The following is a 15,180-nucleotide window of genomic DNA, read 5'->3' as shown; positions in this document are numbered from 1 at the left end:
TACTGCTGAGATTCAGTAAAACAATTGCCGAGACTCAGCTAACAAATAACATTTTGCTGAGATATCAGCTAACAAACAGATATTTTGCAGAGATATCAGCAAAAGTAAATGCCGACGTAATCGGCTGTTGGAGATTTTACCGAGCTAGATTAAGTGTGTAGGTCTGTTGGGGTCACTAGTCCGGGTTTTGGTGCGCATGGGTCTTGGTTATATCATTGGTCAGTAGACTGATGCAACATTTGAAATTTTCGCTCCACAGTGTTCAAACGGTTCCAATTTGGTTCCTGATTAGCCTTTCAAAATTTGAAGTCATTCAGTAAGAAACTGGCTTGGCACAAACCATTTGAAGTTTATATGGAAATTACTATGGGAAAACCAAGTTTTTTTATTCATATCTATCTAATAATTAGCCCTATTACTCTGCTGTAAATATTGATAGCTGAACTTGTAGAAAATTTTCACAGCTACAGCTTTGTTGACGAATCTCAGAAAAACAAGAATTTCAAGAACTTTGGAGAAGTTCGTGAAAGTTTAGGGAAGATCAGAGAACCTTAGGACAGTTTTACTATTTTCAGTAAAGTTACAAACGATGTAAAGATGTTTCTAGAACTCAATATTATTGTCAATAGTTTCCCTTCGCTTCAATATATTGATACCTGTGGAGTTCGCTATATTGATTGAGGTATGTGACCAATAATCGATTGTAGTTCGTCAATTCTGTTTTGATTTTATAAAATAAAAAATTTGGAATGCCATCCGTGCTTTTTCATCAAATTTTGGAATCTAAGAAATTGCTACCTGAATTTGCGCAAATTTAGATGATTCTGAAAACTGCAATCGAAAATATTAACATGTCTTCAAAGAATTACATTCCCAAAATTTCCAATTACTCATTTCACAGGCCACATGTACCATCCACCCAACCTCATCCCTACCGAAAATCCACACTGGATTTCTTTTATATCGCCCAAGGTCCCATATGTGAGATCCACCTCTTCCTGACAGGACGGGATAAAACAAAATGCGAAACAAACGGTGCAAAGGAACACACCAACATCTCCTCCAAAAGAAAGTTTATTTCCCAAAACAGTCATCAACGTGAGTTTGACGCACACGAAAGGGTAAGTTGCCTGAAGATTATGTCGTGTTCTTACCCTTCTAACCCCCTCTCTATCCACGCACCCTCATTCAAGGACCCTCCACCGTAAACGTGCACCTAAGGTGAGGCACTTTGGTCTAATGAAAATTAAGTGGTGAAACTGACGACAACGACGATAGTAGTAGCAGCCAGCATGTGTGCCAGATCCCCCAAAACCGCTTTTAATAACGATGGCGATGGGGTTAATTTCGCTCCCTTCGAAACGAGGAGAAGCTTTATTTTAATGCGGTAATTACGCTTTACCTACACTTGCTCACGTTTCAAACGGTAGTGACAGCGGAAAAGGGTAGAATTTTGCATACATGGAGCGCGTCTCAGCATTGTGCCAGGAGGACAGCATAAATTGGGACGTTACTTATCGTGTCGTTAAATTCCGTTGGACTGCTCACGTGCATAAAGAGGTAACAATTTAGTGCCGGTAAAGTACTTCTTAAACTGTCACGTAGGGAGTTAATCCGTTTCGTCTAACTTTGGAGTACCCTTAGCAGTTAAACTTAGGGTCGATGTTGGAAAGAGTTGATTATAAAATAAGACTCGTTAATATCCAGACGTACGTTAAAAAAAAATCGATGCATCGGCCGGGAATCGAACCCGGGCCGCCCGCGTGGCAGGCGAGCATTCTACCACTGAACCACCGATGCTTCATGGACACAATTGCTTCGCTATAGAAACAAATCCATTACGTCATTATTCCATTTCGTGTATATGTTTTTAGGTTACGGAAACTGCGGCAGCTAAAAATAAACTTGTTTACTCGCGTCATTATCTCGCTTCCATACATGTGCACGTAGGCTCGATTTGGTGATTATTCGTGTGGAAAAGTGTAAAGTGAAACAAGAAATCGTTTGTGTCTTCACATGCTTGTTCGAAATAAACCGGTTCCGTCCGTCTTGAGAAGGAGTGGCAAAGCCAACGGTGGTCAAGAAGCGAGCATATTACAAAACAAATGCTCGAAGAAGTGGTGAATATGTCAACATTATCAAGTTGGATTCCTCCAAAGCTACACATACACATGTGAAATTATTTTAATTGTGTTGTGTTTCAATATTTATTCACATTCAACCTGAAGCGCTGATTCGAAGTTCGTCCAGCCCCTCGCCCTCCTCTTACAGGCAGTCAACTTCCCTTCTGAAGCAAATTGCGTTTTGATGGCTCCCCGATGCTATTGAATTTGAACGGAACCCATCGAATTGACTGCTGTGGCAGCCGAAAAAAAACGAACTGGTGATACTTTTTTGTTCGACCTGTCCTTGGCTATTTCATGTGATCGTTGACGATGGCTTGTGATGCGAAGGCCGGCCAAAAAAAAAAATCCAACCAGGTTTAATTTAGTGTGGCAAACTCACCGAGCCCATGCTGTTGTGTGCAAGGTCGCAGGAGGTAGGTATAGTTTCGAGGTGCAACCACTCACAGCGGACGATGCAGTGCAATGGATGGCTGGCCCGAACCCGAAAGTTCATTTAAGTTTGTGGCGAAATTTGGCCCCGCGGCGGCAACGCAACAACGCGCGATGGTGGCCAAAATGGAACGCACTTGGTCAATTCGTAAGATTTATTGCACTCGAAATGAATGAAATGAAAAATAATTTATTGGTTTTTCGCAACAACGGACGGTTGGTGGTGCAACACGCGTGGGCTTTTTTCCCGTGCTGTCTCTCCCTTTGGTCGACGGAAGTGCAAAACACGTGGCTTCAGGGGTTAACTTTTTTTTCGCTCTCTCCGCGACATGACCAGTCAGTGTGCAGTCCTGTGGTTTCGACTGGCGCATGTGTTACTGAGGTGACGGTTTGGATGAACTTGATGGGTACGAAATTGACCACCATGCGGAGTGATTTTTTGCTAGTTCAGTTGTGTAGTTTAGTTGGTTTAATGTCAGGCAGTTTACAATTACTGATAGAATTTATTCGGAGATCATTGGGGCATGGGATAAAATCCGTTCCAAAATTCGTCAACCATCAGTCACGAATTCTGGAATAAGTAAATTTTTCGCTTACGAAAGTACACCATGATAAAATAAAATCATGGAATCGTGAACATTGTACCGTAAAATAAACGTAACGCCTGCGTTACAGTGTACCGGGTATCAGCAAAGGCAACAAAAGTCATAGAAACGTGAACTTTGTCCTGAAAAACATGATCTGTTTCTGGTTAACGTGATTAAAGTTCGTGAGTTGTGGTTGATATCGTGAATAATTTCTCGAAGACGGGAACATGGGTAATGGACTTTAAAATGTCAATAAAAATCAACGTGAAGCTAAGAAGATTTACAAGACCCAAGCAACCTAAAGTTCGGATTTAACTTGAGAAACGAACTCAAAAGTTCACATCTGGTTCAAATTTAGTTCCGTGGAACTTTCTTGCTGATTAACAAGGTACTACACGTACAAACAGAACTTAATGCTCCAAGTACCGCCAATATTTATTGGAACCTTGAAAGTTCAACTGAAGCTTCTTATTCCCGTTCAGTTGAACTGTGAAGTTCACAAAAAGTGAATAAAGAACTTGTTTTGAACCTCTAACACAAAGTTCAATCTAAGTACTAACCGTACTTTTAAGCAGTGCGAAAGTTCACAATTAATCTATGTTGAACTTCTTTCAGACTTAGAAGTATACGTAAAGTTCTAGATAATTTCGAAGGAAGTTCGACTTGAACCTTGACTTGAACTTGTAAGCAACTTTAGAAATGTCAATTTCTAGCAGTTTTTTTCGTCACGGATCACTGTTTGCGTTTGGCCAGGTGTGTCCACTTTTTGATTTTCGCAGCCATTGATCTGGAACGGCCGAAAGCTCCTTACAGCCTTGAGCGTTCAATGTTTCTACTACGGCGAATGGCATTTCTGTAAGTAAAAAATATATTGTATTTTAATAAATTTCATTGATGTTTGTGTCCCACTACTATACCTTGATAATTTTCTAAATAAAACAAGTCTCAAAACACGCAAATTTACTACGATTAAGTTAAATTATTTGGTACTTTTCGAGGTTACTGAAAACTTATGCGGAAAACAAAACAAGCTGTCAAATGTCAACCAGTGCAAGTTCACAATAAGTTCCGTATACACTTGTTGGCATCTTTCAAGTTCAGATAAGGTTCTACATAAACTAATCAGAGACTTTGAAGTTCAAAAATAGTTCTTACGGAACTTGAAAGTAGATTTTATTATATATTTATAGCGTTTCCTCTCTAACTAACGAAACAATCTAACTGAAGTCGATTTGGTTCTAACTAGTTTTCAATCCGGCTAGTAGACTGACAGGGACTTTTCCGCTGCTGCTGCCGTTTCGCTTCCACTGTCATTGCTCTTAGGCCTTCAAAATCATCCCCACTAAGACGATTATGAATGACAACAACTCAAGTGATATTGAACATGCATCCACGGATGAACAAAAACTAATGTACATGATCCGGCAATTAAGTGCTGCGTTGAAACAAACAGATAAATTGATCAAAACAAAAACATTTTTGAATGGTTTTTACCATTTTCGTATAAAATTTGAGTCACGTGTTGTCAAGTCGTTTTCAAGTAGCGAAAATGTTTCCAGGTCCGTTATGTCTCCTCTCGAACTGTAATAAAAATATTATCAATTAGATATAACTTACGCAACAATATATAAAGGTGATATTATTTTTCGTCAAGAATCTCGACAATAGTTTCTTCGGAATATAAATTTAAGATTACTTTCATAAGGACTCCAGAAAAAGAATGTTGTATGCGAATGAATTTGGTCCAAGGAAAACAGTTTTTCGCTCGATTTTAATACTACTTCGTTTGCCTCCAAGAATCTGTTATACGTTATAGTATTGCATGATTTCAACAATAAATGTATACTGCAATCAACCACAACAATTTCAGTAATGATTCCATAAGATGGGTAGTATTCGTATTCGGATTTCCTGGAAAGCATCAACGCCGAACAATCGTCAGCAGAACTGGGGAGCCGCATCAATGCCCTCAGCGGCAAGCGGCGATCATCGCCGCTACAAGTGCAAGCCGACACCGTTACCATCACCGAACCAAACGCCGTAGCAGATGAACTGGGAAAATACTCCGCCAAACTATCAGGAATCGCGGAGTACAGCGAAAGTTTCCAACGACGAGTGGGTCCTTCGCTGTCCTCGGTGCCCACTTTCAGTATTCCCACAGACAACGACGACCTACCGATCAACCAACCATTCTCCTGGGAAGAATTCTCGTTCGCTCTTAGCCGGAGCAACGGAAACTCGGCCGGACCGGATGAAATCGGATACCCACTGCTGAAGCATCTACCGCTCGAAGGGAAAACACAATTGCTCGAACTCTACAACCAGCTATGGACCAACGTAGAATACCCGGACAAATGGAGGGAAAGTCTCGTGATCCCGATCCCCAAAACAAATATAGGGACCAAGGACGTCACAGCATTCCGCCCCATCGCGCTGACCTGCTGCATGGCCAAAGTCTTGGAGCGGATGGTCAACAGAAGGCTCAAGCAATACCTGGAGTCTAAGGGACTGCTTGACCATCGACAGCACGCCTTCAGGCAAGAGTACGGTACCTCCACCTACTTCGCCACTCTTGGAGAAGTCCTGAAGGAGGCACAGGACCAAGGCCATCATACGGAGATCATCTCGCTGGACATCTCCAAAGCATTCAACAGAACGTGGACACCAGCAGTAATGAAGAAGTTAGCCGAATGGGGACTAAAAGGACGCATCCTACACTTCGTCCGAAACTTTCTGACCGACCGATCTTTTCGGGTGTCGGTCGGAAACGTCCAATCCAGAAGGTTCAGCGAAGAAACCGGAGTACCACAGGGTTCGGTGATCGCGGTCACCCTCTTCCTGGTGGCCATGAACGGGGTCTTCGACAAGCTACCCAAGAACATATATATTTTCGTCTACGCGGATGACGTCCTCATTGTAAAGGTGGGCCCCACCCTGCAGAGGACGAAATTAAGGGCGCAAGTGGCAGTCTCCTCGGTGGTCAGATGGGCTGACTCCGCAGCTACCGCTACCAAAGCCACTGCCTTCCTCGCTAAAACGTCGGGAAACAGCAGGATCTTTCTCCTCGACGAGGCGAACCGACTCCTCCACACGGTCGCCGACGTAGATCTCCCTCCTGGCACGGAGACAAAAGTTGGCAATCACATCAGATCAGAATCGACAGCCGAATCAAGGACCGCTTCAGGGCAGGAGACAACTCACTGGCTTTGCGCCGGACAGTCGTCGAAACTCTCGGGGCGCACTATCAAGATCACGAAATCAGGTACACTGATGGCTCGCTCTCCAGCAGCGGAGTGGGAATGGGGGTTTCAGGAGATAGTTTGGTCGTCAGCAATTCACTTCCGGCCCTGTGCTTGGTGTTTTCCACTGAGGCAGCGGCCGTCTTTCACGCAACCACCCTTCCGGCCAATCGGCCGATCCCCATCGTTACCGACTCACAAAGCGCAATAATGGCCCTAACCGATGAAGCACCAAAGCATCCGTGGATACAAGGGACGGTAACGCATGCGCCGCCCAACACCGTATACATGTGGGTACCCGGGCACTGTGGCATCCAGGGGAACGTGATCGCCGACCACCTCGCCGGCTCAGGCCCCATCGGACCCAGGTTCTCTGACAATGTTCCGTTCCAGGACATCAAGAAATGGATCAAGCGGACGGTTCGGAGAGCGTGGGACAACGAGTGGAGGAACAATCGAACTCACCAACTACGAAAAATCAAGGCGACCACCGATCCCTGGGAGGATCGACCGAGCCTCAAGGAGCAGCAAGTGGTGTCCAGGCTGCGCACCGTTCCAGAAAACCTGCGAAACCTGCGGAGTGCCAGCCTCCGTAGAACACATCCTCATCAACTGTTAGAGCTCGAGGACCTTCGGGTTGCCTTCGGTCAGGAGGGAACCAGCATACGAAGTCTGCTTGGCGACGAGTCCCCGGCAGCAGACGCCCTCATCGCCTTCCTGAAGGAGGCGAATCTTTTTTACAACATTTGAGTGTTTTCTGTTTGTGCTTGTTCGTGACAACGAAAATGCATCGACGCGCCATCTGTTGCTCATCGGTCACATCGTAAAAACTCCCTTTGATCGACGGCTATAAACGCCCAAAAGGGAAATTTAGATTGGTAGCATGGCGTTGTACCGTCTTCCGCCGCGCCCTGTTATAAAAGTCGAAGAGTGACAGGAGTCATCCTCTTTCGCTACAGCGACGTCATCAAGCATCATCATCATAATTAAAGTGGAACCAAAACAAACAGAAGAAAGTAGTGAATTGAATTTAAACCCGTAGTTTATTGCCTTTTGTAATTAAGTAAAATATAGTAATTTTAAATAGAATATAGACAAAGTAAAGTGCATTTCAAGTCCAGTGATCGCGTGTGAACACTTACCTTTCGAAGGATTGATCCGCCATCCGAAAGTACCTACAAAAGAAAGAAAAAAAGTGAGTGAAAACTTTACCTGTCCGTGCGCCGACCTGGAAGTCATCGGTTGAGACAATTTTTCTGCTGCTGCTCGCTGTGCTACCGACATTTGGTCCTTCGAGCCGGATAGCGTCGAATCTCCGCTAGTCCGATAGTCCAGCGCCTAGTGAGCCGCCATCGCACATTCGCTATTGTGCCCGCTGAAGAATCGCTTCTTATCGCCATTGTCCCAGCTGAACAATCTGCTACGGAACGCCATCTTCCTGCTTGGTTGCTGCTGTTATCAAATTCAAGGCAAATTAATTGCCTCAACAAGGTAATTAGGTTTCCAACTACTTTTACTTTCTGTTTGTGTGCTACGCTGGTCCATTGTCCACAGATTTCGCTGCAATGTCGACCGAGCGCCGTATCAAGACGCTAAAGATGCGGCTGAAGAGTATAGTGACGTCGCTGAACCTCATTAAGACCTTCGTAGACGATTACGATGAGGAGACGCAGGCCGACGAAGTCCCTGTCCGTCTTGAGAGCCTGATCAAGTTGTGGTCAGACTATAATACTTTCCAAAGCGAGCTGGAGACGCTCGATGAAGCTGCCATCGAGGCCCATCTGAAGGAGCGGGCGTCGCTTGAGTCCGCTTATTATCACGTCAAGGGCTTTCTGTTGGCCCGAAATAAAACGCCAATTACACCAACTCGCCCGTTTCCTAATCATTCAGAAACGCAATTCCTTCCGTCGGCATCGCAGGTGCGTTTGCCCGACGTTAAACTCCCTGTCTTCGATGGCAAATTGGAAAACTGGCTTAACTTCCACGATTTGTATGTGTCGTTGGTCCACTCAGCTGTTGGTCTCTCGAATATCCAGAAGTTTTATTACCTCCGATCATCATTATCGAACACAGCTCTTCAACTCATCCAAACGATCCCAATATGTGCGAACAATTACCCGGTGGCATGGAACCTTCTGCTGGAACACTTCCAAAACCCTGCTCGGCTGAAGCAGGCGTACGTAGACACTCTCTTCGATTTCGCTTCTATCAAAAGAGAAACGGCAACGGAACTCCACAGTCTGGTGGAGAAATTCGAGGCAAACGTCAAAGTTTTGCAGCAATTAGGTGAACGCACGGAGTATTGGGATATTTTGCTCATCCGTATGCTCAGCACTCAACTGGATCCGACGACAAGGCGAGATTGGGAGGAGTACTCTTCGACCAAACCAGCGATCACTTTCAAAGACCTGACATCTTTCATCCAGCGACGAGTTACGGTGCTGCAATCCATCCAGGCCAAGCCCATCGAAGCTCAATCGTCGACCGTTCAGAAGAAGCCAGTTCAGCGATCCGTCTCGAGCCACGGAGCCAACCAGGTCAATCTTCGGAAGTGTGTCGTCTGCTCAGACCATCACCCTTTGTACATGTGTGGAATTTTTTCGCAGCTTTCAATAGAAGAAAAGGAGAAAGAGATACGCCGTCATCAACTCTGCCGAAATTGTCTTCGAAAGGGTCACCTATCAAGGGATTGTTCGTCGTCTACCAACTGCCGAAAGTGTCGTGGACGTCATCACACGCAGCTATGCTCGAACGATTCCTCTTTTTCGTCGAACTCGAAGCCAGTCCAGTATCCAAAACCTGCTACACCTACTCCAGCTACCATTCCTCCGACCATGTCCTCATCTGTTACGGTCGTCGAATCCATCAGTTACGCTTCCGCTGGCCATAAGAAGAAGACAGTTCTCCTTGCCACTGCTATGATCATCTTAATCGATGACAACGGGGTCGAGTACGTTGCCCGCGCACTTCTGGACTCAGGAAGTGAATGCTGCTTCATCACGGAAAGGTTTTCGCAGCGCATCAAGGCTCAGAGGAAGAAAATCTATCTTCCAATCTCCGGAATCGGTCAAGCGTCCACTCAAGCTAGGCTTAAGTTTTCATCCACAATCCGCTCTCGAGTTGGCACGTACTCCACCAGCGTCGAATTTCTCGTTCTACCCAAGGTGACCATCGATCTACCAGCCACTTCCGTTGATACTTCAACTTGGGACATGCCACCCAGCATTCAACTCGCAGATCCGTCGTTTGACAGCACCAATCCCATCGATGTCATAATTGGAGCCGAAATTTTCTTTGACTTGTTCAAGGTTCCTGGACGCATTCCTCTCGGCGACAATCTTCCGGTATTGGTCAATTCCGTCTTTGGTTGGGTAGTAGCTGGGAAATCTACAATGAGTCCGTCTACCGCTCTCGTCGTTGCAAACGTCGCTACCGTCGCAGATATCCATCAGCTCATGGAAAAGTTCTGGACAATCGAGGAAGACAGCACTTCGACAGCGTACTCCGTCGAAGAAGCTGCCTGCGAGGAACATTTTTCTCGTACTGTAGCTCGTACTCCAGAAGGACGCTACGTAGTCCGCTTACCGTTCAAGGAAGAGGTCATAAATCAAGTTGGCGACAACCGTCGTACCGCTGTTCGTCGATTCCACCTGCTTCAAGGTCGTCTAATCCGCAACCCCGACCTTCACCAGCAGTACAAGGCTTTCATCGACGAGTATCTCGACCTCGGACACATGAAGCGCATTCATGATTACGAAGACCCAGAGGTACAGCACTATTACCTCCCACATCACGCTGTGATACGAGAGGAAAGCACGACGACGAAGTTACGGGTCGTCTTTGATGCCTCGTGTAAAACCCCGAACGGACCTTCGCTCAACGACGCTCTGATGGTTGGACCAACGGTGCAAGAGGACATCCGATCGATCACGATGCGCTCCCGAAAGCATCAAGTCATGGTAGTTGCTGATGCCAAGATGATGTATCGTCAAGTTCTCGTCGACCCTCGTGACTGCCGAGTCCAACTCATCGTCTGGAAACCATCACCGGACCATCCGATGGAGACATATCAACTGAATACCGTAACGTACGGTACTGCCAGCGCTCCTTTCCTCGCCACTCGGGTACTGATCCAACTTGCCGACGACGAAGGTCAATGTTTTCCCCTTGCAGCCAAAGCTCTGAAGAAAGACGTCTACGTTGACGATCTCTTTTCCGGCGGAAGAAACGCAGCAGAAGTAATTGAACTCCGGAACCAGCTAGATGCACTCCTAGCAAAAGGCGGATTTCAACTTCGCAAGTGGGCTTCAAACGATGAGGCAGTACTCAAGGGAATTCCACCTGAAAATCGCGCACTCAAGACTTCGCGCACTCAGGTCATCAAAACTCTCGGGCTACATTGGGAACCAGCCTCAGATTGCCTGCGATACAAAATCGACCTACCATCTGATACAGCAGACCAACCTATTACTAAACGAATCGCTCTTTCGCTCATCGCCCGTCTCTACGACCCGCTTGGCTTAGTGGGACCTGTCGTAACTGCTGCCAAGGTTTTCATGCAGAACCTGTGGAAACTGAAAGACGACAGTGGATCTTCGTGGAGTTGGGACAAGGAACTACCGATGGAGTACCAGATCCATTGGACAAATTATCAGTCTAAATTGCCGCGACTCAACGAACTTCGCATCGAACGCTGTATTCTGCAACCCGAACCTGCAACGATCCAGATCCACATCTTCGCTGATGCCTCGCAGCTTGCCTATGGAGCCTGTGCATACGTCAGATCCACTAATGCATCTGGAATAGTTAAGGTTGCCCTCCTCACTGCAAAATCAAGAGTAGCACCTCTAAAAAGGCAATCGATTCCTCGACTCGAGCTCAGTGGAGCACTACTGGCAGCGCAACTCTACGAAAAGGTTCAGTCATCGCTCCGTCTCGACGCGAAATGCTACTTCTGGCTCGATAGCACCGTCGTACTCTGCTGGCTCAACGCATCTCCTTCTACTTGGAACACGTTCGTTGCCAACCGAACATCTAAGATCCAGCTCACCACCCAGAATAGCTCGTGGAATCATGTCGCTGGTCTAGAAAATCCTGCGGACTGCATTTCACGTGGGATAACTGCAGACACTATAATTGATTTTGACATCTGGTGGCAGGGACCTGAATGGCTTCGGCAACCTCAAGATTGCTGGCCAGTAGCTGGAAGTACACACGATCAACCTTCTGAGGCGTTGGAAGAAGCACGTCGAATCTCCCTAGCAGTATCGTCGTCACCAAACGAACCGTCATTCGTCGACCTGCTCGTCGAAAAATTCTCCGAATACCGTTACCTTTTGCGTATAGTCGCTTACTGCCGTCGTTTTCTTCAAAGCTGTCGAAAACAATCCAGTGGACTGCCAAATTCTACTCTGCTGAAAGTAGAAGAGATGTTAGAAGCGGAGAGAATACTCATCAGATTAGTTCAACAACAAGCCTATAGCGAAGAGTGGAAGCAGCTTCAACAGTCGGAACCAGTATCGATGAAATCTCGCCTCAAGTGGTTCCACCCGTTCATCTCGTCAGAGAAGGTAATTCGCATCGGTGGCAGATTGGAAAAGGCAGAACAACCATACGATAGCAAGCATCAAATTCTCCTGCCAGCATCGCACAAACTTTCGCTGCTTTTGGTTCGCAGCTATCACGAGCGGCATCTCCACGCTGCTCCACAATTGCTCCTCAATCTACTTCGGCAACGGTACTGGATCATAGGGGCCAGGAACATGGCCAAGCGTGTGGTTCACACCTGTGTTACTTGCTTCCGAGCACGCCCTCGAATGCTGGAGCAATTTATGGCCGAGCTTCCTGCGTCGAGAACTACTGCAAGTCGACCCTTCACCATTACAGGAGTAGACTATTGGGGACCAATTTCACTCAAGCCTATACATCGTCGTGCTGCACCCGGGAAAGCTTACGTTGCCGTGTTTATTTGCTTCTCCACGAAAGCAGTACATCTGGAACTTGTAGCAGATCTCAGCACACCGAAATTTTTACAAGCGCTTCGTCGGTTCGTGTCTCGCCGTGGCCTTTGCTCCGATCTACACAGCGATAATGGTCGAAACTTCGTTGGAGCGAATAATGAACTTCGGGATCTCGTTCGCAACAAGGAGCATCGCAATGCTATCGCACAAGAATGCAATCTGCAAGGAATTCGTTGGCACTTCAACCCTCCTAGAGCATCCCACTTCGGCGGGCTATGGGAGGCCGCAATAAAGTCTGCTCAAAAGCATTTCGTGCGGGTCCTCGGAAAGCACACTCTTGCCTACGACGACATGACTACGCTACTGTGCCAAATCGAATCCTGTCTGAACTCTCGACCGATTGTTCCACTGAGCGATGATCCTAGCGACTTTGAGCCACTCACTCCGGGACACTTTTTAACGGGATCCGCCCTCAAGGCTGTTCCAGACGTCAATTACATTGATATCCCAACGAATCGACTTCGACAGTGGCACTTGGTCCAAAAACTGTTCCAGGAATTGTGGAAAAGATGGCACTTGGAGTACCTTTCCACACTGCAGCCACGTACAAAATGGTGCAATCCACCTATTCAGCTGCAGCAAAACCAACTTGTTGTTCTTCGCGACGAAAACACTGCACCAATGCACTGGCAGACCGCTAGAATCGACCAGGTTCATCCCGGTTCAGATGGAGTCATCAGGGTAGTGACGGTCCAAACACCAACCGGCCGTTACGTTCGCCCGGTATCAAAAATTTGCCTTTTACCAGTGCAATCATCGTCCGACCAAAACCAACCACCACAGATGTAAACATCAACACTGCAGCCATCCAGCTACTTGCATTCCAAAATTCACCTTCAACGATAGTATTCCGAAGTTCACGACTATCCGTTGACAACAGGAGCATCTGTAATTAAAAATCAATGCCTTTCATTAGAAAGGACAAGACCATTTTTCTATCGTCGACTTTCGTGTATAAACAAATCGTCCGTCGAAGCTTCATCGATCGTATAGCAGTGACAGTCCCGATGCGAGAAAGAGACCGGTAGCAGAGCAGCTGATCATCGAGTATACACGTCAGAAACGAAGTTCCTGAAGGGGCCAGTATGTTCTTGACAACGAAAATGCATCGACGCGCCATCTGTTGCTCATCGGTCACATCGTAAAAACTCCCTTTGATCGACGGCTATAAACGCCCAAAAGGGAAATTTAGATTGGTAGCATGGCGTTGTACCGTCTTCCGCCGCGCCCTGTTATAAAAGTCGAAGAGTGACAGGAGTCATCCTCTTTCGCTACAGCGACGTCATCAAGCATCATCATCATAATTAAAGTGGAACCAAAACAAACAGAAGAAAGTAGTGAATTGAATTTAAACCCGTAGTTTATTGCCTTTTGTAATTAAGTAAAATATAGTAATTTTAAATAGAATATAGACAAAGTAAAGTGCATTTCAAGTCCAGTGATCGCGTGTGAACACTTACCTTTCGAAGGATTGATCCGCCATCCGAAAGTGCCTACAAAAGAAAGAAAAAAAGTGAGTGAAAACTTTACCTGTCCGTGCGCCGACCTGGAAGTCATCGGTTGAGACAATTTTTCTGCTGCTGCTCGCTGTGCTACCGACAGTGCTTTTGAATTCGTTGGCCCTTTTGGTAGTGTTTTTACAATATTTTATATAATTAAGCTAAATGCCCACTTGCCAAGATTGGGATCCTCCTTTTGAGGTCCCAATTTTTTTTGTGATTTTTAAAAGAGATGAACTAGCCTTAGGCTAAAAATCTCTCTAATAAAGGAAAAAAAAAAAAGTTGTCGTAGTTTCTGATGCACACTATCAGATCCGATCGGAACTCTATTCCATTAAGTGTGACTCTCTTAAGCATAAACACATGCAGAATAGTATCATGTAGGAACGGCTCACTACGGCAATGGGGGCCATTGAACTATTTTACCTCCATTGAATGAAATTGTATCCGTGAATGGATTGTCGAGGTCAATGAGCATTTTGAAATTCTGGCATTTAGCGAGGCTTTTGCAAATATTTTTGAAATTCCTGCACGTTGCGGACTGATTTTTGGTAGGCTTATTCTTCTGCTCAAATACTAGACAGTTGAATTGTTTTATGTTGCCACTTTTTTTTAATGCATAGTACCGAAGACATCATATCAAGAAGACTGGCAACTTTGCCAGAATCCAAGCGACAGATACAATAGCGCTGCGCTTGAGTGAAGGTGGAAGCAACGCATAGAAAAATGAGCAAATACACAAACCTTTCTTCTGAGGATGTAATCTTTGCTATCAAATTCGTTCGAAGCATTTACCTTTGAGCGGCAGATGACGTGATTGTACCTGTCTTATAGCGTCCGTATGAAAAAATGGAAGAGTTGCCAGTCTTCTTGATTTGTTGTCTTCGATAGTACGCAATGGTCAAGGTGATGATTTTCATTTATACGTCGATAGAATTTCGCGTAAAACAATTCTCCGTATAGCCGTGTACATGCTCTACTAGTCATGCCAACATGTGATCCGATACTATTGTGGACATTAATATTCGTGTTATGTCGATCAAATGTTCAATCATGTGCATATATTCGCAGTTATCGGAAATTTTGTGACAGAACATAAAAGGAAACATCCTTAATAACAAAATATTTTGCTGTTTGTTTCAGTTTGTGGGTTTAGAAAGCATCTCGTTTGTGAAATTAGCTGGAGGTCGATTTTTTTTTCGATATATCCATAGACAAAAGAATGTTTACGATGATTAGTAAATTCTACATTCATTCCGAGTTCTTTATTTTTATAATAG

At 45.5% G+C, this 15,180-nt stretch overlaps 1 protein-coding gene and 1 non-coding gene across 2 annotated transcripts; one reads left to right on the top strand and one right to left on the bottom strand.

Annotated features, from left to right (window-relative positions):
* Positions 1 to 1,729: 1,729 nt before the first annotated feature.
* Positions 1,730 to 1,800, bottom strand: TRNAG-GCC (transfer RNA glycine (anticodon GCC)). Its single transcript has one exon. It is a non-coding gene; the product is annotated as a tRNA-Gly (tRNA).
* Positions 1,801 to 7,946: 6,146 nt separating this feature from the next.
* Positions 7,947 to 13,190, top strand: LOC135709014 (uncharacterized). The gene has a single exon (XM_065231215.1). The coding sequence runs from the start codon at positions 7,947 to 7,949 to the stop codon at positions 13,188 to 13,190; it is 5,244 nt and encodes a 1,747-aa protein (XP_065087287.1).
* The last annotated feature ends 1,990 nt before the right edge of the window (positions 13,191 to 15,180 follow it).

Source organism: Ochlerotatus camptorhynchus, unplaced genomic scaffold (assembly GCF_037179485.1).
Source record: "Ochlerotatus camptorhynchus isolate MF236.1 unplaced genomic scaffold, CSIRO-AGI_Acam_v1.1 ptg000345l, whole genome shotgun sequence".
Lineage (NCBI taxonomy): Eukaryota > Metazoa > Arthropoda > Insecta > Diptera > Culicidae > Ochlerotatus > Ochlerotatus camptorhynchus.
This window is presented reverse-complemented; position numbering and strand designations above follow the sequence as displayed.

Excerpts from the sequence above, each read along its gene's own strand:
- LOC135709014 (XM_065231215.1), top strand. The coding sequence starts at position 7,947 with ATGTCGACCGAGCGCCGTATCAAGACGCTAAAGATGCGGCTGAAGAGT.